The 25,940-nt window shown below is 45.0% G+C and overlaps 1 protein-coding gene across 3 annotated transcripts in view; it reads left to right on the top strand.

The window, feature by feature from the left end:
* Positions 1-25,940, top strand: part of RAD54L2 (RAD54 like 2) — a 93,531-nt gene that overhangs the window by 59,510 nt on the left and 8,081 nt on the right. For all 3 annotated transcript variants that reach the window (XM_089919415.1, XM_022572987.2, XM_022572986.2), the window contains 19 exons: positions 3,010-3,211; positions 4,165-4,304; positions 4,774-4,890; positions 5,214-5,440; positions 6,229-6,411; positions 6,552-6,685; positions 8,282-8,478; positions 9,549-9,891; positions 10,576-10,753; positions 11,945-12,187; positions 12,410-12,528; positions 13,836-13,954; positions 15,769-15,868; positions 16,615-16,820; positions 17,243-17,415; positions 17,934-18,130; positions 20,565-20,764; positions 21,963-22,052; positions 24,416-24,508. In XM_089919415.1, the coding sequence (XP_089775541.1) occupies positions 3,010-3,211; positions 4,165-4,304; positions 4,774-4,890; positions 5,214-5,440; positions 6,229-6,411; positions 6,552-6,685; positions 8,282-8,478; positions 9,549-9,891; positions 10,576-10,753; positions 11,945-12,187; positions 12,410-12,528; positions 13,836-13,954; positions 15,769-15,868; positions 16,615-16,820; positions 17,243-17,415; positions 17,934-18,130; positions 20,565-20,764; positions 21,963-22,052; positions 24,416-24,508 (3,261 nt within the window). The remainder of the gene's footprint in view (positions 1-3,009; positions 3,212-4,164; positions 4,305-4,773; positions 4,891-5,213; positions 5,441-6,228; positions 6,412-6,551; positions 6,686-8,281; positions 8,479-9,548; positions 9,892-10,575; positions 10,754-11,944; positions 12,188-12,409; positions 12,529-13,835; positions 13,955-15,768; positions 15,869-16,614; positions 16,821-17,242; positions 17,416-17,933; positions 18,131-20,564; positions 20,765-21,962; positions 22,053-24,415; positions 24,509-25,940) is intronic.

The raw sequence follows: 25,940 nt of genomic DNA on the forward strand, positions 1-25,940 counted from the left end.
CCGGACCAGGGCTCGAACCCGTGTCACCTGTATTGGCAGGCAGATTCTTAACCACTGAGCCACCAGGGAAGTCCCAGTTTATCATATTTAGAATGAAGGGAGCAAAACTTACCTTGTAGAGTTATTGTAGGAAAGAAAGAAGAAAAGAGACCAAACCCATTCTTTGTACCTGGAATAGTGGTAGTCATAGTAAAAGCAGCAGCTGTTTTATACAATGTTTACTGTGTGCCAGGCATTGTCTTAGCGCTTTATCTAGGCTATCTCATATAATCATCACCACAACCCTCTGAGACTGAGGAATAACACTACAGTTGTTATTCCCTTTTTATAATTGAGGAACAGAAAGGTTATAATAAGGGGTAGAGTTGGTGTTCACACCCCAGCAGTCTGGCTTCAGTGTCTATACTGAACCCCTATGCTCTGTTATCTCTTGGGAAACATTAGTTTCCAACTCCATGTTGTTCTAGAATCTGACATTAATATGAAAGAGACCATAGGGAACCCAGAATGGTAATAGGGCCAGGAGGGGCTACACCAAGCCATGGAAGGTGAGCAGTAACAGAATGTCTGGGACACTCATGATTCCCTGACTCAGCCACTGACTGGTGAGACGGCCCTTTGGTATTTTTTGGTGGTTGAGTGCATAGGATGATGACCCATGGTAAGTCTTTTTTTCAGCTTGGGGACATCAGCTTACTGGTTCACTCACTGAGGTCTGTGGCAGCCCTGGCCTCCCTTTACCGAAGTCTACAGGGTTGCATGTTTCTTCTTGAGTCCATACTGACATGTGTTTTTTGTTTTGTTTTGTTTTGTTTTTGCGGTACGCGGGCCTCTCGCTGTTGTGGCCTCTCCCGTTGCAGAGCACAGGCTCCGGACGCGCAGGCTCAGCGGCCATGGCTCACGGGCCCAGCCGCTCTGCGGCATGTGGGATCCTCCTGACCGGGGCACGAACCCGTGTCCCCTGCATCGGCAGGCGGACTCTCAACCACTGTGCCACCAGGGAAGCCCTGACATGTTTTTTTAAATGTTGAATATATAAATGAGGGAGAAGGGACAAATCTCCCTTACAGAAAAATTGCAGATAATAAATGTAGATGGAAAGAGGGAAATAGAAAACCACCATTACAACACCACAGTAATAATTGCTCTAGGTAAGATCCACTGATGAATGTTATAATTAGTGGATGAAACTTTTAAGGGTATTTGTGTTCTGAAAGCCTCAAATAACACCCCCCCCAAGCTTTTTTGTATGTGGTTTTAATATATGTCCAGAAATTCTTTGATGCCCCTCCCTTCAGGAAATGGAGCTTAATTCTCTTCCCCCTGAATGTGGGCCAGGCTTAGTGATTGGCCTCTTAAGAATAAAATATGGAAAGGGAAACATAGTGATTTTACAGTGGAGAAATCTGGCAGACACCACTTCAAGGTTAATGTCACCAGTAATAAGTCATGTTGATATCATGTACCCTGATAAGATGTGATGAGAAGAGCACTTCACCTCTGTGGTATTCTTTCCTAAAAGTCATAACCCCAATCTAATCATCAGACAAACCCAAACTGGAGGACAGTGTACAAAACACCTGACCAGTACTCTTCAAAAAAGTATCAAGGTTGGGAGTTCCCTGGTGGTCCAGTGGTTTGGACTTGGCGCTGTCACTGCCGGAGCCTGGGTTCAAACTTAGGGAACTAAGATTGCACAAGTCCCTTGGTAGGGACAAAAAAAAAAAAAAAATCAACGTCATGAAAGACAAGAATAGGCTGAGAAACTGCTGCAGTTTAGGGAAGACTAAAAAGACGTGAAAGCTAAACACAATATAGTATCCTAGATAGGATCCTTTAACAGAAAAAGACTAGTGGAAAACTGGTAAATCCAAAATAACAAACAAAAATAATACCAACAAAAAACAAAACTTCCCGAGTCCTTCCTGCCTGAGAGCCAAGTGGCATGGACTAGAGCACCTCAGTTTCAGCATTTCTGTTCTTATTCTGAATTCCTCTTACCTTTGGGAAAGACCTTTTGGTTGTGTAGTACTTGTATCTGGGAGGCTGTGGCAGACTTGGGGACAGGTCTATGTGATTGTCAAAGCCTGCCCGTCCAGTGAACAGAATGCAGCTCAGCAAATTAGGAGAGGGATGTGCACATAGACCCCAGTTCTTGCTGGTGGTTGATACCACAAATGACATTCCCTCTGTCAGGAATTTCTTCCCCTTTTTCCCCTGTCCCCAAGGCAATAATACCATTAGACATTCTGTTCATCTTTCAAGTTCTCACTTACATTTTACCTCCCATATAATTCCTTGTGTGATCATACCATGAAATAGTACCTTTCATAGCCCAATTATTCTTGGTTTAGCTAATTACCTCTGGCTGAAAAATGGTACCTTAAACTTTGAAGGTCTTTAGGTCAGTTTCCCTGCCCCTCTTGTATTTAGCACACCTTGCCTTATTATGTCTAGAAAACAAACTCCTTAAAGGGAAGGAATTTAGAAATATTCCTTGAAGCATCTAGGACAGCGCTTGCCATGTTGTAATCCCTCATTAAATGGTTGGTAAATTGAATGAATCCTTTAATACACTGAAGGGAGGAGTGGTCTCCCTGTTGCCAGATGAGACTTGCTTAGAGTCATACAAATGAGTGTGAGCTGTATTGGGAACTCAGTTGTCCCTTTCTGAGTAGTCTGAGACCATGACACTTCGTCACTCTGATCATAGTGCTAAATTATATCAAGAGTGATGGCTGTCATTTGTTGTGAGCCTACTCTGGGGGCCAGGCCTGGTTCTAAGCATGCACACTATTTAGTCCTCACAACAGGTCTGCAGTGTGGACATTACTATACTCATTTTATAGATAAGTCCATTGAGGTTCAGAGAGATGTAACTTGCTTTATTGGATCACCAGCTAATAAGTTGCTGAGTTGAGATTTGAACCCTGGTGTGCCTGGCATCAAAACCCACTCTTCCTCCAGTAAAGGTTGGTCCCTGGCACCTCTTTCCCTTTGTCTCTTCAGACCCATCCCTGGAAGACATGTGTGGCACTGAGTGTGCCCAGCTGGGGGAAGATGGGCAGCGGCCACCGCGGTGCACTTCAACTACCTCATCTCAGTCTGAGCCTTCAGAGCAGCTTAGGCGCCACCAAGGCAAGAGCCTTGCCTCCGAGGACCCCAAAAAGAAGAGAGCTCAGAAGCCCTCCCACATGAGGAGAAACATACGGTGAGCTATGCTCTGGGTAAGAGGGGAAGAGAGGGAGTAGAAGTATTACCTTCATTTGAAGGCTGTCAGTAGCAAAAGGACTGGTTTGAGCAGGAGAGTCCGATTTCCCAAGGAGAAAAGTATAAGTTGTGTGCCCCAATTAATAGTGAAGATACAGCTCAGGACCACTGGGTCTGGGCTGTCAGAGGATACAGGGCTGAAGTGGATGGCACTCGAGCACCCCTGGAGAGTGTCCCACTCTTTGGAGGCCCTGGGAAGCAGCCATAGCATGCTCTGGTTGGACTCTGGTTTCTTCGTTTATTTTTTCCTTATGTCTCAAAATAAGAGGAGATAAAAGAAGTTGAGTTCTTATTTTCTTAGAACTCAACATCAGTTGGAAGACAACTGTCTGGTCCAAAGCAGGGCTTCTTCCTTGAGCTAAGAGATCAACAGATGTGAACTTCCTTAACTATCCAAATCCCCAATAGTCCTTTCTTCTACCAATGACAATTTTGCTGTTGAAAGGAGATAAATATTTTTTTCCTCCTACCCTCATTTTTTTTTTAAACATAACGATGACTTGAAAATTTACTTTAAGTTTGGGAAATAAGGATGTAGAATCATCCATAATCCTACTTTCCCATATAACACCTCTGTTTTTTATACTGCTTTCCAGCTTTATGAATTACATATTACTCTATTTCACTCTTGATCTGTTATGTGCAAAGATGATTCAGCAGGGGCACCTGTCAGGAAGTTAAATAATATGAAAAACATATTAGCCCAGAACCACCTGAGCCTTGAAGTCCCATTTACTTTTTTACCTTGCCCATTTCATGGGTGTAGTGGGACTGATATGGCTTCTCCCACCTCAGCTCTCTGAGCCCAGCAATGATGGTTTCCCTCTTTTTCTTGACATTACATTGCCCAAATCTCAAGTGAACCCAAGTGCTCTCTCTTATTTAAATGTTTAGCAAGCTGCTCCGGGAGGATCAGTTGGAGCCAGTTACCAAAGCAGCACAACAGGAAGAATTGGAAAGAAGAAAACGCCTGGAACAGCAGAGGAAGGATTACGCAGCCCCCATTCCCACCGTTCCCCTGGAGTTCCTTCCCGGTAAGCAGTGGAGGTGGCAGGAAAGGCCCCGCGCTGCAGGGAGAAGAGACCCTCAGTGCACACTGTGGTCAAGGACAGAGCTGGAATAAGATGGTGGCCTCTCAGGAATCCTTTCAATCCATTCAGTTTCTTAGAAGCACATGATCAGAAGGATCTCATTTGAAAAGTAAGATGGATAAAAATGTACCTCCTCAAATTGTTGTTATTTAGATTTTCATCCATGACTTTGGATGTTAACATGCCAAGGGATTAGGACATTTTCTAGTGGTCAGGTAAATACTAGGAAGTAAAAGCCAGTAGAGAAAAGGGAATTTGGGAAGAAGACTGGGGTTTTTGAGGTGCCCTCTACTTGTCTTCTCAGGGGATAGTCCCCCAGAGAGCAACAAAGGAAGAGGATGGCAAATCATTTGGGAAAATATGTTTGAGCTAAATGCGGTTTTGACATTCCCTTCCATCTTTTTTTCCCCAGAGGAAATTGTCTTAAGAGCAAGCGATGGACCCCAACTGCCTCCTCGGGTCTTGACCCAGGAAGTGATTTGTTTGGACAGTAGCAGTGGCAGTGAGGATGAAAAAAGCAGTCGAGATGGTAAGATTGAGCCAGAGGTGCCCCTCCTTCCTCCTGACCCAGTGTTTGCCCTGAGAGATTGGCTGTACCTTTGAATAGAAGATTGTTCAGTCCTTCCTCATTCAGTCTGGGGTCTGACTGTGACAAATTTCCCTGAGTCTCCTTGGTAAGTATAAGTTTTCCCCTTGTCTTAACGTGAAGCTAAAAGAGAGAAATAATAGAAATAAAAATTTTTACAAGTGATAACAAGTTCTAACTTTGTTTGCATGCTCTCCTGTTTTAACAACGAGCAGTAAATTATCTCTGCTTCCTGAGTTTTTGTTTTGTTTTGTTGGCTGTCTCAGAGGTGATTGAATTGAGCTCTGGAGAGGAGGACACTCTGCACATTGTGGACAGCAGTGAGTCTGTCAGTGAGGAGGATGAGGAAGAGGAGAAAGGCGGCACCCATGTGAATGACGTCTTAAACCAGCGCGATGCTCTGGGGCGGGTCCTTGTCAACTTGAACCACCCTCCGGAGGAGGAGAATGTCTTCCTGGCCCCGCAGTTGGCACGGGCAGTGAAACCGCATCAGGTACAGCAAATCTGGACTCTTCTCTTGGTCTCCTTTCAGCTTCCTTGCTGTGGACGTCACCCGCATCACAGCCTGTGAAGTACTTGTTTGGTACCATGAGCAGCTATTGGAAAGGCCTGATTCTTCCTCCTAGCAGTTGATGCTTCAGGATTCCTGATGAATGGGAAGGGACAAGCCTGAGAGATGCCCTATCATGTAGAAGGTGCTAATCTTTTGGCTGAATAATCTTGAGCCTCCTTCTGTGAGACCTGAAAGACTGATTGAGATACTCTCTGGAGAGCACTGATTAGGGAGTTGTGGCTCTGGAAGAGATGTGAGAACTCAGAAGTCTGAGGGACTTTCTGATAGGAAAGATCAGAGTAGTTTGTGTTGACCCAGAACCTGGAACCAGGACCAGTGAGTGAAAGCTCTGTGAAGGCAGAGGTTGACTCAACGTAAGAACTCTTAACAGTAAGAATAGCTCCTCGTGAAATGGGCTGCCTTGAGGTGAGCAGCCAAGGTCAGCCAGACCAAGCCTAAGTGAAGGACCCAGTCAGGAATTTGGTACTCAAGATTCTTGCCTCAGATGGGCCACTGTACCAGGGGAATGCTTTTCTGTGTTTTCTCCGAGAAGAACGTCACCAGCCAATAAACTAGTCAGGGTTCAGGGAAACTTCTGCAGCCATCCACACCAGCTCTCTGGTATAATGTCTGCTCATTTACTTAATTCTGACTACTTCCAAAGTAAGTAAACTAGACCCCTGGTCTTTGCCAGCCAAAGATATTTGTTTGTGTTTGTCCCCTGTCAGATTGGTGGGATCCGGTTCCTGTATGATAACCTGGTTGAGTCCTTGGAGCGATTTAAGACCAGTAGTGGCTTTGGCTGTATCCTGGCCCACAGCATGGGACTGGGGAAAACTTTGCAAGTGATCTCCTTCATCGATGTCCTCTTCCGCCACACGCCAGCCAAAACCGTCCTTGCCATTGTGCCGGTAAGTGTTTGGGAAGGCACCACTTGGTCACCCCTCTGCAGAGCTCTGGAGTAATGCCTTACTGGGCACTAAAAAGCCTTATGAGCTCAGCTCTGAGCTTGTTCCCTAAAACTCTCTTTTTGGACTTGACTTTCTGATAGGTTAATACTCTTCAGAACTGGCTGGCAGAGTTCAACATGTGGCTCCCAGCTCCTGAAGCCCTTCCAGCTGACAACAAGCCTGAAGAAGTCCAGCCTCGGTTCTTTAAAGTTCACATCTTGAATGATGAGCACAAGTAGGTGGCCTGCCCTCTCCTCTCTGCCCCTTTCCTTTTATTTTTTTTATTATTATTTTAAAATTTTTATTTATTTTATTTATTTACTTTTGGCTGGCTTGGGTCTTCGTTGCTGTGCGCAGGCCTTCTCTAGTTGCGGTGAGCAAGGGCTACTCTTTGTTGCGGTGTGCGGGCTTCTCGTTGCGGTGGCTTCTCTTGTTGCAGAGTGCGGGCTTCAGTAGTTGCGGACATGGGCTCAGTAGTTGTGGCTCACGGGCTCTAGAGTGCAGGCTCAGTAGTTGTGGTGCACGGGCTTAATTGCTCCATGGCATGTGGGACCTTCCCGGATCAGGGCTTGAATCTGTGTCCCCTGCATTGGCAGGCAGATTCTTAACCACTGCGCCACCAGGGAAGGTCCCCCCCTTTCCTTTTAGACTTCTTCCCAGGATCTGGATGTCAAGGCAGTCTATCTGGGTATGTGCCTTGTCCTCCCAGATTCCTTTTGGTTTCTTGATGTATCCCCCTCTCTCTTCTTGCTACTCATTTTTTCTCTGCCTAGTTTTTCAGTAAAGTCAGAGTTATGTAGCCTGGAAAATTTCTTGTATTCTGCTTGAAGATGTTTTTATATCCTGAAAAATCTGTGTACATGGTCATGTTTTCCCATGTGTATAGTAATAAAATTCAACATGATAAAATGAAACTTTCCATCTCCTAACTTTTCACCTCTTACATTTATCTTTTATTAGAAACCTAATCACCAGTCTCTTCTTTTAAGCACCAATCTATATTTGACCTTTAACAGTACAACTTCCAAGCTTTGAAAGGTGCAAACCTTTTTTTGTTTCAGATTTAAATAAAATTATTTATATCTCCATTCCGTAAATTCAACCTGGTTTCCAAAAATCTAAAGCTATTTCTTGATCCAAGCCAGCAATCCATGCTACCCTTTCCCCTCGTTGATATGGATAATTGAGAAGGTAGACTTTCTTTTCTGCAGAGACCACCTTTTGTGATGTTTGGTCACACACATCAAAATGAGGAGACTATGAGTGGCCCCACTGGTGGCTGATCACCTGCTGTTTCCTAGATTTCAGGACTGTCAGTCCACACAGCAGTTAATGAAATACAGCCAGGGCTCAATTGTTTAGGAGTAGAGGGACTGTGCTGAGTGGCATCCGGTCTCTGCTGTTCTTTTTCCTTTACTTTGCGTCCTTGGCTCTTTATTCACAAGGACCTGGGCAGGTGAAAGGCAGAATGTTGCCCTTGCTTTTACTACTTAGTATTCATTGTGGGAATAACTCGAAATTCCCCCTCAAATGTAGAATTGTAGTCATGAATGTACATCCAGGGAGGTTGTCACTTTTGCTTGTCTTGTGCCATTGAATTTCTGTTTTTTGTTATTTAACCATCATCAGTGAACCAGTCCATCCTTAGTGCAATTAGTGTCTCTAGAATGGTGGGAAAGTCCTTGGGCAGCTGGCCAGCCCTGTGATGCTGCCACATGAAGTCTTTGGCAATAAGGACTTCTGAATGTACATGAGCACAGCTTTGACTGTGAGGAATTTTTCCTGGGGAGCAGGGGAAGGAATAATACTTTCTTTCTGTTCACTCTTGCAGGACAATGGCAGCTCGTGCTAAAGTGATGGCTGATTGGGTGTCAGAGGGTGGGGTGCTGCTGATGGGGTACGAAATGTACAGACTTCTCACCCTGAAGAAATCCTTTGCCACAGGTAGACCGAAGAAAACCAAGAAACGTTCTCACCCGGTCATCATTGATCTGGATGAGGAAGATCGACAGCAGGAGTTTCGAAGAGGTGGGCAGCCTCTCTGGGAATACTCTAAAGGGTGATCCAGGGGAAAAGAAATAGTGTCTGCTATAGCACCTAGTCAAATGGGAAGCATTATTGATGTGAGTTGTATTGACATGAACCAGAAATCCTGGTCCCCGAGGTAGGTGGGATGACCTGCACTGGCTCTCAGAAGGTATTGCTTTCTCAGCAGGCAGTGGAATTCTGGGTAGGCCAGGCCACAGGCTGGCATGGGGGAGACTCCCCTGTGTCTTTCATAGAATAGTTAGAAGAGTAACTGCTCCCTTCACCACTTCCCAGAGATGTTGTGAGATAGCATTAAGAAAATATAAAGTATTTAAATCGCTAATATACAGAGTAGTAATAATGTTGTTTGTGAATTTATAAAAGAAGAATTTATCCCAATTTTCATGTTTTTTGGTGAAAGACATTTTTCTCATAGTTCTAGTTCTGTTCCCTCTTCTATGGGGCCTTGGTCTATTTGGGGAAGAAAATTTTTTTTAAGGTTCAGAGGCTGTTTCATTTTATAGATCTCTTCATCTATGAGATTCTGTTTTTTAGGTTTGCTTCTGTGGCTGAATTTGCCATTTAGCATTGACTGGCGAGTAACTCCAGGAAGACCTTGTCCTTTAGTTAGTTCCCACCAGCCAGCTCTCAGATGGCACCAAGACAATGGTGAGAGCCAGTGGAAGTGTCTGAATTATTCCCATCAAAATCATCCAGACTCATTTTTAATCCTAGGCTGGTACTCTGTAAAGTCATGCTGTCTGCTACCTAGTTGGTATAAGCCCTAGGAATGCAAGTCAGTTTTACTCTTAGCCTAAAGGGAAAAAAATTAAGGAAAGGAAAGAGGGAAAAGGGATATTTACTGCAAGAGTCAACAGGCCAGGTTAATGTGTCACACCAAATGCACAGGAGCTTGAATGGCTGGCTCCCTTTCACCAATGGGGGCTGACTCTTGCTTTCCTGCTTCCTTCATTTCTTCTGTCTCCTCCAGGGTGCACCCCTACTTCTCATATTGTTGACTAAGAGCAGACCCTCTCACCCTCTTACTCCGGATCCTCTTCCCTCCCTAGAGTTTGAGAAGGCCTTATGCCGCCCTGGCCCTGATGTGGTAATCTGTGACGAGGGACACCGCATCAAAAACTGCCAGGCCAGCACCTCACAGGCCCTGAAGAACATTCGCTCTCGCCGCCGGGTGGTGCTGACTGGATATCCCCTGCAGAACAACCTCATCGAGTACTGGTGCATGGTGGACTTTGTGCGCCCAGACTTCCTTGGCACCCGGCAGGAGTTCAGCAACATGTTTGAGCGCCCCATCCTGAATGGACAGTGTATTGACAGCACGCCTCAGGATGTCCGCCTCATGCGGTACCGAAGCCATGTCCTGCACAGCCTCCTGGAGGGCTTTGTGCAGAGGTGAGCCATCCTCAGGGCTCTGTTTTCTAAATCCTTGGAGAGCCCTGGTGGAATAGACATGACAAGGCTTTCCTGAAGGGGAAAGGTGGTAACAGTGGGAGGGCCCCTTTCTAGTAGGGCAATAGTACAACTTTCCTTTTACTGAATAGCTTTTCCTGAATAGCTAGCAGACGGTGGATATCCAATATTTCAATCTCTGAGTCTGGTCCAGAAGTGCTTTTTTCAGAAGTTAGTCTTTGAGGTTACTAGGGATATCTGCCTTACTTGCTGAGAGAAGCAGGAGACAGCTACCATCCTAATGACTTGAGTGAAAGAATAAAGTGGTGGTTCTCAGGGGTATGGCTTCACCAGTTTCAGCATCTTAGAAGATGTAGGTTAGGCCAGTCTGAAGCATCCCCTTGTTTTTCCTTGTTAAGATGGCATGTGTGGAGAAAGCTTAGAGAAGCAGCCCTAGATTAGGGTAAGAACCTGGAGTTCCCAGGTCACTCTGCCTCTTTGCTTTAGTTTTTATACTCAAAATAAGTTTCTTGATGGTTGCTGAGCCAATCCGCATTATGGTAAGGCTGTTGTGAATGTTGAGATCCTAAGGAAGGCGGTGTGGCAGAAATGCAGGGTTCTGTTTTTATCCTGCACTGACCCCTCCTGGGCACACTGCCTTGTCAATTCTGATCTGTACCTTTGTAGGAGAGGCCACACTGTGCTGAAGATTCATCTCCCTGCCAAGGAAGAAAATGTGATCCTGGTGCGACTCTCTAAGATCCAGCGAGATTTGTATACACAGTTCATGGACCGCTTCCGGGACTGTGGTAGCAGCGGCTGGCTGGGGCTGAACCCTCTCAAGGCTTTCTGTGTCTGCTGCAAGGTGTGTTGAGGCCTCAGGGAATACTAAGACACAGACTAAGGATGCTCATGGTCCCAAGGGAGTTGTTCCTGCTGGGAGTCCTTGATAAAGGAAGAAGTTCACTGAATTGAGGGCTCCAAGGCAAGACAGTTCCCGGGAGTGCCACTCATAGACTATAATGTAAATGGTGCCCCTTGCAAATGTGCAACTTGTTATACCAAACTTGAGAAGTCACTTCCTTTCTCACTGATTTTTTTCACCTGAGAAATGGAGTGATGGTGGAACATCGTGGGACAAAATTTTTGACTGCTAGCGTAATCAGGATTCAAGAAATATATAGCATAGACACATTATTAGGGATACCTTCCATTTGATTCTGTATTTAATCAGATCAAGATCTCTTTCGTTTTGATAATGCTTAAGATGGTTTGGGGACAGCAAGGCCTAGGTGTCTTTAGCACTGAGCCTCGTGAACAGGTTGATGAACCCTGACTTGTCTTTGACCTGGCCAGATGCTCTCTGTTGCCTCACAAAGAATCTGTTTCTTTGACAGCTCTCAACCAACCTGTTGGATATTATTTCCAATTGAGCACTGCTTTAATAAGTCAGCTGAAGGTGTGTGTCTGGGGACAGATGGGTTTCAAAATATTTCTTTTGTACCCACAGTCCTAGACCAGGGCAAGGAAGCTAAAGCAGACATGGTCTTGAGGATGCTGCGGTGCAAACATACCCTTCCCACGCCCCCCCTCTCTTTCCCCTGGAATTCTCAACTCCTGCCACGAATAGTCCCTGAAATGACTTACGGTTGATCATCTGTAAGTTAGATACATTTGTCCATAGGGAGAGATTGGTCTTGTTTCATAGTTTCATACAGTGGTTGACTGTAGCCACATGGTGAAACAGGAATGTTCTTGTTCTTGCTTAAATAAGAATGCAAGACTTGTGACACAGCCTTTTTGGTTGTGTACCAATCATACTGGCATGCCTCCTGGTGTGAATTCTCCCATTCATGTATCATAGCAATCAGAGTTGGTTACTGAAAATGAATGTGCAGGCTCTTTGACCATGAGGGGGTTGGGGAGACATTAATTTTTGGTGTGACTATGTGCTGTGGGAGGTGTGTGTTTGAATAACTGCATGTTTCCAGACTCCCTGGGACACCCTTAGATTGTTCTCTGCCCTATGCTTCCTCCCCTTTAACTTGAACCTCAGATCTGGAATCACCCCGACGTGCTGTACGAAGCCCTTCAGAAGGAGAACCTGGCCAATGAGCAAGACTTAGACGTGGAAGAGCTTGGTTCATCAGCGACTAGTGCCCGCTGCCCTTCACAGGGAACAAAAGGCAAGGGTGAGGACAGTGCCTCAATGGGAGAGGCGACCAATAGCAAGTTCCTACAAGGGGTCGGCTTTAACCCTTTCCAGGAGCGAGGCAACAACATTGTCACATATGAATGGGTGAGTCAAGCAGATACTTTTGTGGCCATAAACCACTGCTGAGAAGGGATTGTGCAAAGCTTTCGTGGGGAGAGAGTGGGTCTTGCGCAGTGCACTGTACTGCTAAGGTCTGCAGGGAACTATTAAGGTTGTCCGTGAGCTGCTGCCTTTGAGGGAGAGAATTGTATTTCTAGTAATCTGGCCATGGACCTGCTCCAAGCTGCCTCATTTCCTCTCCTATAGGCCAAGGACCTTTTGACTAATTACCAGACTGGTGTCTTAGAGAACTCTCCCAAGATGGTACTGCTTTTCCACCTGATTGAGGAAAGTGTGAAGCTTGGAGACAAGATCCTTGTGTTCAGGTAGGAAGAGAAATTGCCGAGTGTGTGTCTTTGGTGAAGAGTGATACAACCCCTGCAGAGTGAGACCATCCGGGGTTGCACCAGCCCCCTTTTATCTCCATGCCTCTGCAACCAGTGCTTCTTGTGAGGACCTTCTTGCATTTCTTCTCTTTCTTAGAGTTTCTTTTTTTATCCAATGCAATTTCTCTGCAAAGAACAATTTGAAACCTTAGGCTAACATTGGAGATCACAGTCTAATCCTTCAAATTGTGACGCAGGCCAAATATGACCTGTGGCCTGTTTTTGTACAGCCTGAGAGCTAGTTTTTACATTTGAAAAGAGTTTTTTTTTGGTTTTGTTTTTTTAAAGAAGCATATGCAGGGAATTCCTTGGTGGTCCAGTGGTTAGGACTCTTGCGATCCCACTGCGGGGCACACGGGTTCGATCCCTGGTTAGGGAACTAAGATCCCATAAGCCACAGGGTGCGGCCAAAAAAAATAAAAAATTTTTTTAATTAAAATTAAAAAAAGAGAAGCATATGCAGCAGAGACTGTGTGTGGTCTGCAAAGCCGAAAAATATTTACTCTCTGGCCCTTTACAGAAAACGTTTGCTGACCCCTGGTCTAAACTGCGTCTATGCCTCCCCAGCCTCTTTTTTTTTTTTTCTAAGCTTTGTATATAAGGCCAAATAAATGATGTTTTTTGTTCCAAGTAACATTCTCAGTCTTGCCAGAGCTTTGAGTCCCATCAAGGCCTCACTCCTCAGGGAAACAGACGTAAAGTAGATTGCTTCTCCTTTGTTCCGACTAGATTATGCTCCAGTGAGAGCTAAGTGGCAGGAGCCTGGCTTGGGAGTCTCAGACTGAGGGTTCCCATGTGTAAGGTACTTTGAGAGGAAAGCGGTGATTGTAACTTAGGGAGAGCCTAGTGTTACACTGCTTTTATGGATTCGCTCTCTGGATAACTTGGAAGCAACTTAAATGATCTATCTCCTTAGTAAGATCCATAATATTGCCTGTGGCCTATAATTAGATCTAAGGCATATTCATAAAGTGTTGGTTTTTAATGCTGATGCTATTTGTTACTCTGCACTGAGCTAAATCTCAGAATTTTTCAATCGAGGAAGTAATAGGATAGAGAATTTTTTAGTAGGGTGGTGGTAATAAGTGTGTGGATGACTCTACTGCCTTATGAGCTAGGGTGGTTCTTTGTGGGGAGTAGGATGTGGGAGCTCCCACTGTCAGAGGGGAGCCTATTGAGGTGGGCCTATTGGGGAACAAGATTCCCTTAGGTCCAGGAGCCTTCTGAACCAAATGTGTCCCTTTCAGCCAGAGCCTTTCCACCTTGGCTTTAATCGAGGAGTTCCTAGGCAAACGAGAAGCGCCCTGTCTACCTGGTGCTGAGGGGCAAGGAGTACAGAAGTGGGTTCGAAACGTCAGCTACTTCCGTGAGTTCATTGCTGCTTTCTTCCTGGAGCCTTGGCAAGGTCTGCCTAAGAGTTTCCTTTCCCTCTCTCTCTTCCTCTCTTCTCCTACTCCATTCACCATCACATGAACAAGAATATCTGTGATTGACTAAGGAGCAGAGAGACACTAAGAGCGAGCTGCTTTGTGTGAGGCACTGTCCTGGGCTGAGGAGCTTAAGCCAGATAGGGGGAGTGCAGAGATGTAGAAGACATATGCCTTGTCATCATCCGAGGTGCAGCAACTCAAGGACAGATTCAAAGTAGCACTGATTGATTGCCCTCATGGGGGTTCTAAGGAGGACAGAATCATCATGGTGAGGATGGTTGGAGAAGGCTTCCTGGAGGAGGTGGGCTTGCACTAGACTTGCAGAGATGGGGAGAATTTGAATATACAGAGCTGGTGTGGCCCAAAGATCATCTTAGGCAGAAGGAACAAAGTGAACACAGCCTAGATCATGTATTCAAATTGGGGGAGATGGTGTCCCTAAGGGGGTGAAAATTGGTTCTCGAGGAGACAAAATAATCTTAACTTTTTAAAAGTATAAAGCACAAATATGTATATAATGAATAAACATATACAGTATATCTGTGGTGTTAAAATTTTACGGAGCGCATGGTGATTGGGAAAAAATGTGTAAAAAGCCTCCTTAATGGGGTGGTAATGAAAAAAAAGGTTGAGAAATATTGACTTCAGAGACTTATTGACCAGATATTGACATTTGGGCCAGTTAATTCTTTGTTGTAGGGGGCTGTACTTTGCATTGTAGGATGTTTAGCAGCATCTCTGTTCTCTACTCACTAGATGGCAGTAGCATCCACACCGTTATAACAACCCAAACTGTCTCCAAACATTGCCAGATGTTCCCTGTGGGGTAGCAGGGTGGGGAAATCTTCTTGTTGAGAAGCCCTGGCCTAAAGGAAAGATTTAGAGAAATGGAGGTTCAGGGGGTGGTGATGAGACTCCAGCACAGGAGCTAGCCTGGATCCTTGTGTTGACTATAGGCTTGCCCAGTGAGTCAGTGCTGAGCTTTTTTGTGCTTGGAAATTGTGGGAACTCAAGTTGAAAGGTAGGTTGGGGTGTTGATTGAGGGAGCCTCTAATACCAGGCAATTAAACTAATGCTTCCTACATTGGTAGTAATTCAGTTCTCCATGTAGTATTTCATACCCTTAGCTTTGCTCTTTTCTCTACTTTACTATAGGTGGCAAATGTCACCCCTCTTCCCTTATTCATGCTTCTTAACTGAAGCTTACCTTTTCTCTTTCTTTTGAGCTTCCCTCTTTTCACTCATATGTCCCATCCCACTGCTCCAGTTCTATTTTTTTTATGTCTCCTTCGAGCAACTTCTTAGCCTTAGGGGCTTGTTAACAATGTGGATTCCTGCGTGGGGGAGGAACATCATCCATATCAAAACACAAAACCCTTGGTCCTTTTGCAGTCACTAAGATTCACAGGACTGAGGCAGAGCAGTTACCTTAAGCCAGTGTTTACCAGGCTTCCTTAACTAGGGTGATTCTTTTGCACTCTGAAGTCTAGGAACCTTGGCCTTAGAATTGACCCAAGATACTAAAGGGAAAAACACAGTTTATAGCCTTTGTTGCACATGTGAATCACTTGGGGGTATTTTAAAATTATAGATGCCTGGGTCTCATGGTAGATCCCCACGGAATGTCCAGGGTGTGGAATCTGAGCACTGTAGTGTGTATTTGTTTTGTTTTAAACACATTTGCCCATTGATTTTGCTGTATACCACTGCCCTCATCTGTCCATTTCTTGTGTATTTCCTTCTGTCCTAGGGCTAGATGGTAGCACCCCTGCCTTTGAGAGGGAGCGGCTCATTAATCAGTTCAATGATCCCAGCAACCTCACCACCTGGCTGTTCCTTCTCTCCACAAGGTGAGTGGATCCTGAGAGGGGAGGTCAGAGGACTGCATTCAGGGCATTTGGCTGCATGGGCAGGTACCACAAAGGCTTGTCCAAGTTCTGTCAGAAGAAATCTCCTCAGGTTTGTGACTTGTTCTTGAGGTCAGAGAGGGGACCCCAGAAAGAAATTGTGTTAGAAGGGCAATTATGATAGTGTCATGAATTTCTTTGAGACCTTCATTCACAATGGTCATAATTATCTTTTCTCTCAGGACGGTTCTGAGGCTTAGATGATGTGATGAATGTGAAAGTGCTTTAATAAGTAGAAAGTGTAATATAACTGTAAAAGGCTGATGGCATTATTTGTCTCATGCCAAGCGACTTGAAGGCTGTGCTGCCTTCTGCCATCAGAATGCCCTCGATAGGGTATGAACCAGTCATTCTCCTAAGCTGTTAGACTAAACACATCAGAAACATTGGTACGCAGACATTTCCCCTCAGCCAGTGACATCACTCTGGGGCCAAGATATGGGCCTTTACTCATCACAGAGGGATGGGAGGGTGGGTTTTCTTTCTGAGCTGGTAGGTACTTCCATGTTGGACTTTCAGGGCATACTTTTCAGTGCTTGAGGAATGCACTGTTCATTAGCAGAATCATTCAGTATATTCTGCTTAGGATAAAGAGGATAATATCGGGGTAGGAGTCACAGAGGGTAAAACCAATTTGAAAACTGTCTTTAAAACTAAAGGTTCTGTGATTATTGGCTTGTGTTTTAAAGGGCTGGGTGCTTGGGCGTGAATCTGATTGGTGCCAACCGAGTGGTGGTGTTTGATGCTTCCTGGAACCCTTGCCATGATGCTCAGGCAGTATGTCGGGTATACCGTTACGGCCAGAAAAAGCCCTGTCACATCTATCGCCTTGTGGCTGATTTCACCCTTGAAAAGAAGATCTATGACCGTCAGATTTCCAAGCAGGGCATGTCAGGTGGGCCATCTTCCAGGCTCAGAAGAGGCACATTTATACAGGCTACCACTCTAATTGTATCAAGAGTGGGAGGGGAGGGGGACAGGATGTGGAAACACAGACAGGCTTTCAGTCATAGAAAGCTAGCAGTTCCTTCCATCTCATTCTGATTCAAATAATTGCTTAAGAGGGAATTTACCTCAAATTGTTGAAGATGGGTTTAATGATAAGAGCTGAGCTGGTTATGCAATTTTCTCTTAACATATTTCTGTTTCATGAGGGCCTCAGACCTGCTCTTTGACTTTCAGATACGGGGTGGCCTGAGATGGTTTAGATATTAGTAACGATTATGCCACCCACAACCTTTCTTCCCATATTTGTAGCTGTGCTTTTGCAGTTTTCTTTGCTGTGAACTGACTTTCTCCATGTCTTCTCCCTTCTAGATAGGGTCGTGGATGATCTCAATCCAATGCTGAACTTTACTCGAAAGGAGGTGGAGAACCTACTGCACTTTGTTGAGAAGGAGCCAGCTCCCCAAGCATCCTTGAACATAAAGGGGATCAAGGAGCCAGTCCTGCAACTTGCCTGTCTGAAATACCCTCACCTCATCACCAAGGTAAGACCCTGGTATGCATGTGTCCCAGTACTGCACTCTCCACTGAGGGAGGCTTGTCTGGCAAGCTTGTTTCCTTCATCCAAAGTTTTGTTTCATGCAGACAACTTGAATTCATCTGCTTCTTTTCCTTGCCCCAGACAGTCCCCCTCCCCTCTCCAAACCACCTATCCTATCCTAGTCTCATCCTAGGAGTGTGAGCTCAGTCATGAGAATAATTTGGCCGTTGTGAGTTTTCCTAGCAGAAAGAGAGGGGGAAAAGTTCTGAAAATATAGTCTGGTAATTCTCTGAACTCTCCCATTCTTTTGATATGGAAGGCAGACTTAGTTGTCCAAAGCTGGTGCTAGGTTAGAGTTGAGAATTTATGCTGCTGACAGGAAGACAGTAAACCCGCCTGTGTGTCTGTGAGCAGGCTCTTTGCTAAGTACTGGAGACAGCCAGCCATTTCTTGGTTTCAAAGTAAGGCTTATTGTATGTCACAAAGACTGGTAATTAAATCAACATCCTCCTGTGTCCCCAGGAGCCTTTTGAGCATGAGTCATTGCTCCTTAACCGAAAGGATCACAAGCTGACCAAAGCTGAGAAAAAAGCAGCAAAGAAAAGCTACGAGGAAGACAAACGTACATCGGTCCCCTACACCCGCCCATCATATGCTCAGTATTACCCCGCCAGTGACCAGAGCCTGACCAGCATCCCTGCCTTCAGTCAGAGAAACTGGTGAGTCACTGAAAAGGGAGGAAGGTTTGCTACTGGGCCAGGGCCAAGCCTTTCAACTGGTTCCTTTTTTAAATAAAGGGAGACCCTACAACTTGCTCTTTGGCTGCTGTGAACTGAGAGGTTCTGCTCTTGGATGAGGTGCTGAAGCAGTTCAGCAGCCCTGGTGTTTTAAGCAGCTCTGGCTGGAAGAGTGAGCTGCTGGGCTTGTGACTCAGGAGAGTCCCTCTGGACTCCCGAGGAGATGCAGCTTCCCATAACACAAATGCCCAGCCCTTCCACACAGCTGCTTCCTATCTGCAGCACCTTGGTGCTAGCCCTCACTTAGCAGCGAAGTTCAAGAGTGAAGGCCAGGTCTAATGTGGGTCTTGGATTGCAGTCAGGGAATTCTGCTGTTCCTAATGGGATTTCATTCTGTGTCCGCCTTATTCCTGAGCAAAAAATCTTTTTCTTGAGTACAGCTTCCAGAACTATTAAGAATAGGAACAGCATGGAAGCCAATTGCTAGGTGGGAGAAAAGCTCTTTGTAGGAAATTATAGTTAGCTCTGTTTTTTTTTTCCTCATTACAAGACAAAGTGCCTCATAGCCTTTATCAGATCAGCTTCCTGATTGCCTGGTTTGCATTTTTACATTATTTGATTATCTTGAATTAAAGATAATTATTTTGAGAGGGATAGATTTAAGAATTGTTTCTTTTGACTATTCCATGTTTAAAAAAAATAAACTTGTCAAATGAGTTTCTAAAGGAACTGAAGCCATGTAAGATTTTATGTAAGACTAAATTTTGGTGAGTAAATTTGCTACTTTTTATGTATAAGATGCTTTCAAGTAGAAAATTGCCATGTTTCAAAGCCTTCAAACTTTATTTCTGTGTCATTTTCCAAGATACTGTTGCCTGAGTATGTTCTTCTCTCGTCCTCCACCCCTTTTATCTCTTTTCTGGGCTTTTCCTTGTAATAGCAGGAATGGACTAAGTCTGAACCCAGTAGGAGAAAAGCCATATGGAGGGAAGATGTGACAAATGAGCTGGGCTGTGAGGAGATTTCAGCTCCTTTTCTGGACCAACTCTGGCCCTGTGGGAGGCACTGGCCTCTCACAGCATTTGATGAGCCATCCCATGATCCTGCTGATTCCTTATCCTGTCTGGGTACATGTGAGGAGGCCTTTCCACCCAAATTCCTAGCCTTAGCCCCTGCAGAGTATGGGGCTTAGGCTAGATTCCTGTTACCCTTCTGACTTCTTATCCTGAGAAGAGTCCCATTGACATCTGAGCAGGGCCCCCAGCTCCTGCATAGCCACCCTGGGCAGGCATTGCAGAAGTGGGTCCCAGATCCTGGTGAGCTTGCTGTGCTACCTGGCCTATCTCGGAATGATGGCATCCACAGGGCCCCAGGGGTTGCCCAAAGGCAACCTGAGAGCAGTGTGACTGAGGAGACATGCAGACCTACTCCAACAGCAGTGGTGTGTTCTTTTGTGTGCCAGTCTTCAGTCAGATGAGGAAGAGCATACCAGTCCAAGAGGCTCTCTTTCTCTGAACTAAAGACCAAAGATGCAGACTTCAGAAAGCTTAGAGACAGGGGCTTTATTTCAGAAACCTTAAATAAGGAGTAGCTTTCTCAAGGTACCAACATCCAGTTGAAAGGAAGGCGAAAAGTGAGGAATGCATCATTGACCACAGGATAACATTTTGGCACTTTGGTAGTAAGAGATGCACAACCGGTACTCAGGCTGGCCATGGCTCTGTGCCATGTAGAAGCCCAACTTCTGTGCACAGCGTTTTGCCTGCTGCTGCTTTTGTGGTGGCTGTGACTTTAGGGGCACTTTGGGGATTGGCCCTGGGAGAAGTCCATTGAAAAGTAATTCAGAAGAAAGAGGTGTCTGCATTACTTATTGAAACTTGAGATTTCAGAGGGTAATGATGGTTAAATTTGGATAGATGGTCTCAAGACCACCAGAACATGTGACGTCACATGGCCCTATTTTCTTGGGTTAGTGGGAAAATTCCACCCATCTATCTTCAAATTAGTATGCACCGTGTTCTGAAGAACTTCCCCCCTACTTAATGCCTCTTTGCCTCTACCTGACTTCCAAGGACGAATTCCTTCCAAGGACGAATTCCTAATTTATGTAGACAGTCCAAATTCTAGAGGAGCAGATGTCACCTCACATTTCCAAAAAGGCATTATTCCACTGACACTGATTCTTCTTAGACTCTGAGAGGCGTTATCCCTTGCTGTCTCTGTCTCCTCTCTGTCTCAGCCCTGCCTCTAGTCTCCTTTTGAATTTACCATACCCTGCAGGTTCTTTTGATCCTTCTCTCAGCAGCATCTGAGGCTGTAGAATGGGGAAGTCTGGAGAGGCTCAGCAGTCTTTGCAGAAAGATAAGTAAGGGCTGTTCTGCCAAACTTCCTTAGTGTGCTTCTCTTTCTCTCCTAGGCAGCCAACACTGAAGAGTGATGAGAAGCCTGTGGCCAGTGTTCGTCCTGTACAGTCCACCCCAATCCCCATGATGCCACGGCATGTCCCACTGGGAGGTAGTGTAAGCTCTGCCTCCAGCACAAATCCAGCTATGAACTTCCCAATCAACTACCTGCAACGTGCGGGAGTCCTTGTGCAGAAGGTGGTCACCACAACAGGTTGGGAGCTCCTGAGTTCTCTGCCAGGGTGCTGTCCCTTTTAAAATTACTTTGTTCATTCAGGAAGTATTTATTAAACAATGTTTGCATTCTAGGCCATACTACATTGGCACTCTAGGTAAAAATAGAGAAGGCAGCAGTCCCTGATCTTGAAGAATTTGCATTCTAATGAAATGTCTTAAGAATAGCAACACGGAACTGGGTTTTCTTGAATGTGGTGGGTGGGATGGACTCTGAACACTGCAGAGATTGTGGAAATGTCACTGGACATAGGGTTGGTCTTCAGAGAGAGGTGTGAATGTGTTGAGTCCTGCCTGACTTGTAGGGTCAGGTGGGTATGAAGGACAGCTCTCAACCTCTTTAGTTAAAAGACCTAAATGTCGCTTGCTTCTTTCTTTGTAAGTTTAATGTAGATCGAGCATGATGGGCCAGTGGTAGGAGTTGGGCAGCCCATCCGTCCCTGCAATTGATTCTGTGGTTCAGGGTAATGGGAAGGAAAGCATTTCATGATGCTGTTTTTCATCTTGTTATCTAGAAATACTCATAATACATTTTCATGAAAACATCTTAATTGGTTTTTTTGAGTATGAAAATAATAGCTGTTCATTGTAAAAAAAAAAAAAATTTGAAACAAATTAAAAACAAAGAGAGAGGCTCTCAGGACTTCCCTGGTGGTCCAGTGGTTAAAACTCCACGCTTCCACTGCAGGGGGTGTGGTTTCAATCCCTGGTCGGGGAACTAAGATCCCACATGCCCTGCGGCACAGCCAAAAAAAAGAGAGAGCCTCTCATAATCCTGTTTCTCTGCTGATTCTTGAAAATGCTCATTCTCTTCATAGTGACAGGAGCAGCAGATACATGCAAATAGCTTAGGGAGGGAGAAACAAAAATAGAAATAAACATTTGAACTGAAACTTTTTCTAAACCAATAACTCTATGATTTTTAAATTAAATCAAGGAAAATTGATCAGAAAGATGATCAGATTTCTAAAAAGTTTCTTGTTTTCACAGTATTCTTTGTTTAGACAGTTGTGAGAGGCCCTGCTGGTTTCAAAACTTCCTTGGTTCTGACCTCTGCTCCACTGAGACGCTTTAGGGAAACCATTGAGGAACAGGGGTGGATGTGGACTTTGCATTTTATTTCCCTCCTTCAGTCAGGCCCCATGTCATCTAAATCTGAGGTCTGTTGTCTCCACTAGATATTGTTATTCCTGGACTCAACAGCTCCACAGACGTACAGGCAAGAATTAATGCTGGTGAGAGCATCCATATCATCCGTGGGACAAAAGGTGAGAGCCTGACCAAAGGGCTTATTCCCTACCTTTGGTTGAGAGTGGTGGGCTGGCAAGCAAAATAAATACATATGGTTTGAGCTAGAGAGAAGATAGGAATCATCCTATAGGAGTGTAACACGTGGGGGAAACATGAGAAAATGACATTTCTAGGAGCTTAGCCGAGTTGGGGTGGGCTCAAAGGATATCTGTCAGTGGCTTAAAAGAAAGGAGTTAGGGTCCCTGCATTCCTATATTTTGCCATCGTTTTTATGGAGAATCTTGGAGTGGGTTTCGATACACACAGTGTTTTGTATTGGTCTCAGCCTATCAATAGTATCGGCTGGGAATGCCTGGGGCACTCATCCAGTCCTGTAGTACTTGTGGCAAGCCCCCACATACATTTCCCCAGAGCCAGTGTTGTGGCTAGACCAGCCCTTGTTGTTCTTATTATGATTGCAAGATGCACCTCAGCAACAATCATCAAGGAACTTTGAAAAAACAAGGTTTACTACTCACAGGTCCTGTAGGGTACATGGCACACTCAAGGGCCACACAGGAAGGCTGTGGGTAGAGAGAGAGAGAAAGAGATTGTGGACCTGGGTCTCTGTCTTTATTAGGGTCCAAGAGTGGGGTGGCTAGGGTTTCGCAGGTTCACTCTTTATTGGCGAATTTATTTATGTTTTTGGCCACGCCGTGCAGCTCGTGGGATCTTAATTCCGCAACCAGGGATCAAACTTGTTCCCCCTGCAGTGGAAGCACAGAGTCCTAACCACTGAACCACCAGGGAAGTCCCTTTATTGGTGAATTTAAAACATAAGAATGGGAATTAGTGTGTGGGAAGGGAAGAGCGAGCTCACTCAAGGGTTAGTTACCTAGGTTACCTCAGGCCTTTCTAAAAAGGAACTTCTCAAGGGAGGGAGCAGCCTGGCTCCTTACCTAGTAGTTTAGCTAGTAGCTGTGCCATACAGCTGGCTGTTTGTTTACCCAAGATGGATGTCTTTGAAATGGATGTCTGAGCAGTCAAAAGCTTAATGTCTAGCACTTACACAACACACGGGGAGGCCAGAATCAGAGGGAATGAGCTGTGGAATGGGTTATAAGCCAACATGTTTATTGTTGTGCCGTCTTACCTACTTGCTTAGAGTGGGGTGGACGTCTCTGATTAGAAAATGTAGTGGGTGGATGAATAAGTATACCTGGGTTGCATGACAGAATTTTCCAGTGTGGCCATTTGAAAAGTCCACTGCCTCTGGCCTCCTTATGGAGTTCTCCAGATGAGATTGCTGGAGAAATCTGGGCTGGATGGTGTTAGGACACAGCTGAAGCCTATCTTTCATGTCAGCCTCTGCTGTGTGAGGCTCCCCGAGGGTCTTTGTTTAGTAAGAAGATTTTGCCCTAGCCTCTGTTGGGTTAAAGTACTTTTAGTTTCAGGGAAAAGATGCCATGAAATACATGACACCCAGAGAAGGTCATGTGTAGCCCCCTTACTGGGTTCTTCCTGGCCTAGAGCAGGGGTATGCAAACTGTGGCCCACGGACCAGATCATGCCTGCTTCCTGTTACTGTACCTCTGAGCCAAGAATGGGTTTTACATTTTCAACCATTTTCAATTGGTTGAAAAAAAAAAATCAAAAGCATAGTATTCTGTGACGTGAAAGCGATATGAAATTCACATTTCAGTGTCCATAAATAAAGACCTTTGGAGCATAGCCACACCCAGCTGTCATGTTACAGCAGCAGAGTAGTTGCAACAGAGACCTTATGGCTCACAGAGCCAAAAATATTTACTAACTGACCCTTTAAGAAAAAGTTTTTTGACCTCTGGCCAAGAGGCAGCCCTACCAAGAGATAGATCAAATGACATGCTCAAGACCAAGGAAAGGTTGACTAGTGCTGTGTGGGAATAGAATACCCGTCTTGAATTATTCCTGCCAAGGGAGGGGTGTTATTGAGGAAATAAGGCTCCTTCCAGATCAAGAGGACCTGGGCCAGAACAGAAGGAGCCAATTTACTCTCTTTCACAGCACCCTATTTATTTCCTCCATTGCATTTAACCTTTCCTGATATCTTCTAGTATAATTGTCTATCTCCCCCTCTAGAGTTAAGCTCCGTGAGACAGGGCCCTTTTCTGTCTTGTGTACTTCAGTGTCTAGAACAGTGTCTGGTATATGGTAGTCACGCAGTCAGTGTTTGTGGAATAAGTGAGTAATATTGGATGCACAGCTCAGTCATCCCACTCCTCATTTCAGGGATATTGAGAGAGGATGTGACACCAGTTTTATAGCTGTTTCTGAGCCCACAGTGCCCAGGCCTGGAGTTTCCCAGGGTTGGCTGTATTGCATGTCTGCTCCTAACAGTCTTCCTCATGTTTCTTCTTAGGGACATACATCCGTACCAGTGATGGGCGAATCTTTGCTGTCCGGGCGACTGGCAAACCAAAGGCCCCTGAAGATGGTCAGATGGCTGCCTCAGGTATAGTGGCTTCTACTTTCCGTTGACCTACATGGCATTTTTTGGGGGGTTTGGTTTGTAATTAATTTTTTTTTTGAATAGATAATGTGTACATGGTTCACAATTCAAAGGGTACAAGAAGGGGTAAAGTGAAAAGTAAGTTTTTCTTCCCTCATACTCCCAGCCATCCATTGCTCCTTCCTGGAGGTGCTACTCCTGTTTTGTTTGGTTTGTTTGTTTGTTTTATAGATTTATTTATTTTTATTTATTTATTTTTGGCTGCGTTGGGTCTTTGTTTCTGCTCGCGGGCTTTTTCTAGTTGCAGCAAGCGGGAGCCACTCCTTGCCACGGTGCATGGGCCCCTCATTGCAGTGGCCTCTCCCATTGCAGAGCACGGGCTCGGTGCGCAGGCCCCATCAGTTGTGGCATGCAGGCTCAGCAGTTGTGGCCCTTGGGCTCCAGAGCACAGGCTCAGCAGTTGTGGCACACAGGCCTAGCTGCTCTGTGGCATGTGGAATCCTCCCAGACCAGGGCTCGAACCCGTGTTCCCTGCATTGGCAGGCAGATTCCCAACCACTGCGCCACCAGGGAAGTCCCTCCTGTTGTTGTTTTGTTTTGTTTTGTTTTGTTTTAAAAGATATTCTATACATATACATGGTACAGGGATATGTATGTGCGCACGTGTGTTTCTGTGTATATTAAAAAAATGTATGTATATAACTTTTCTTTGCATTTTTAAAACAAATGCTAATTTACTGTAATATACTGTTTGATCTTTTCTTCATTCACTAGTGTATCTCAGTGCTTGTTCCTTATCCTTTCTTTAAATGTTCCTCAGTGAAGGTTTGCACAAGATGCAGTTAGATGGGTATAATACAGTGCATTACCGAGTTCCCTGTCCCTGGACATTTAGATTGTTGTGCTCCACCATTACAGTACTGGTTCACAGTCATATGGGTGTATCTATAGGAAAAATTCCTAAAGTGGGATTGCCAGATCAAAGAGTATATGTGTGGCACATTAACAATGTTAGGAACTCTTGCAAAAGTCCCCTCTGTGGGAGTGGTTCTCACTTATCCTCCCACCATGAGGTATGAGGGTATAGAGCTAGATTGCTCTTGTTCCCAGCTTTTATCATGGAAATTGAGAGACATGCAGACAAGTTGAAAGAACAGCACTGTGAGCACCCATGTATCCTGCAGCTAGATCCAATGACTGTTATCATTCTCATAAACTTTCTTCTCTCTCCTTCTTCCTATTATTTGAACTATTTGTAAGTTGAAGACATCATGTCATTTCATCCCTAAATATTTCAGCACACATTTGCTAAGATTAAGGACATACTCCTCCTAGTCACAAAACCATTATCGCACTAAAAAGAGTTAACAATTCCATAATATTCCCTACTAGTCAGGCCATTTTCAGATTTCCCAGTTGCCCCATTCACTTTCAT

The sequence above is a fragment of the Delphinapterus leucas genome, chromosome 10 (genome assembly GCF_059928025.1).
Source record: "Delphinapterus leucas isolate spDelLeu-1000000601 "Yukka" chromosome 10, BTC_Dleu_Yukka2, whole genome shotgun sequence".
Classification (NCBI taxonomy): domain Eukaryota; kingdom Metazoa; phylum Chordata; class Mammalia; order Artiodactyla; family Monodontidae; genus Delphinapterus; species Delphinapterus leucas.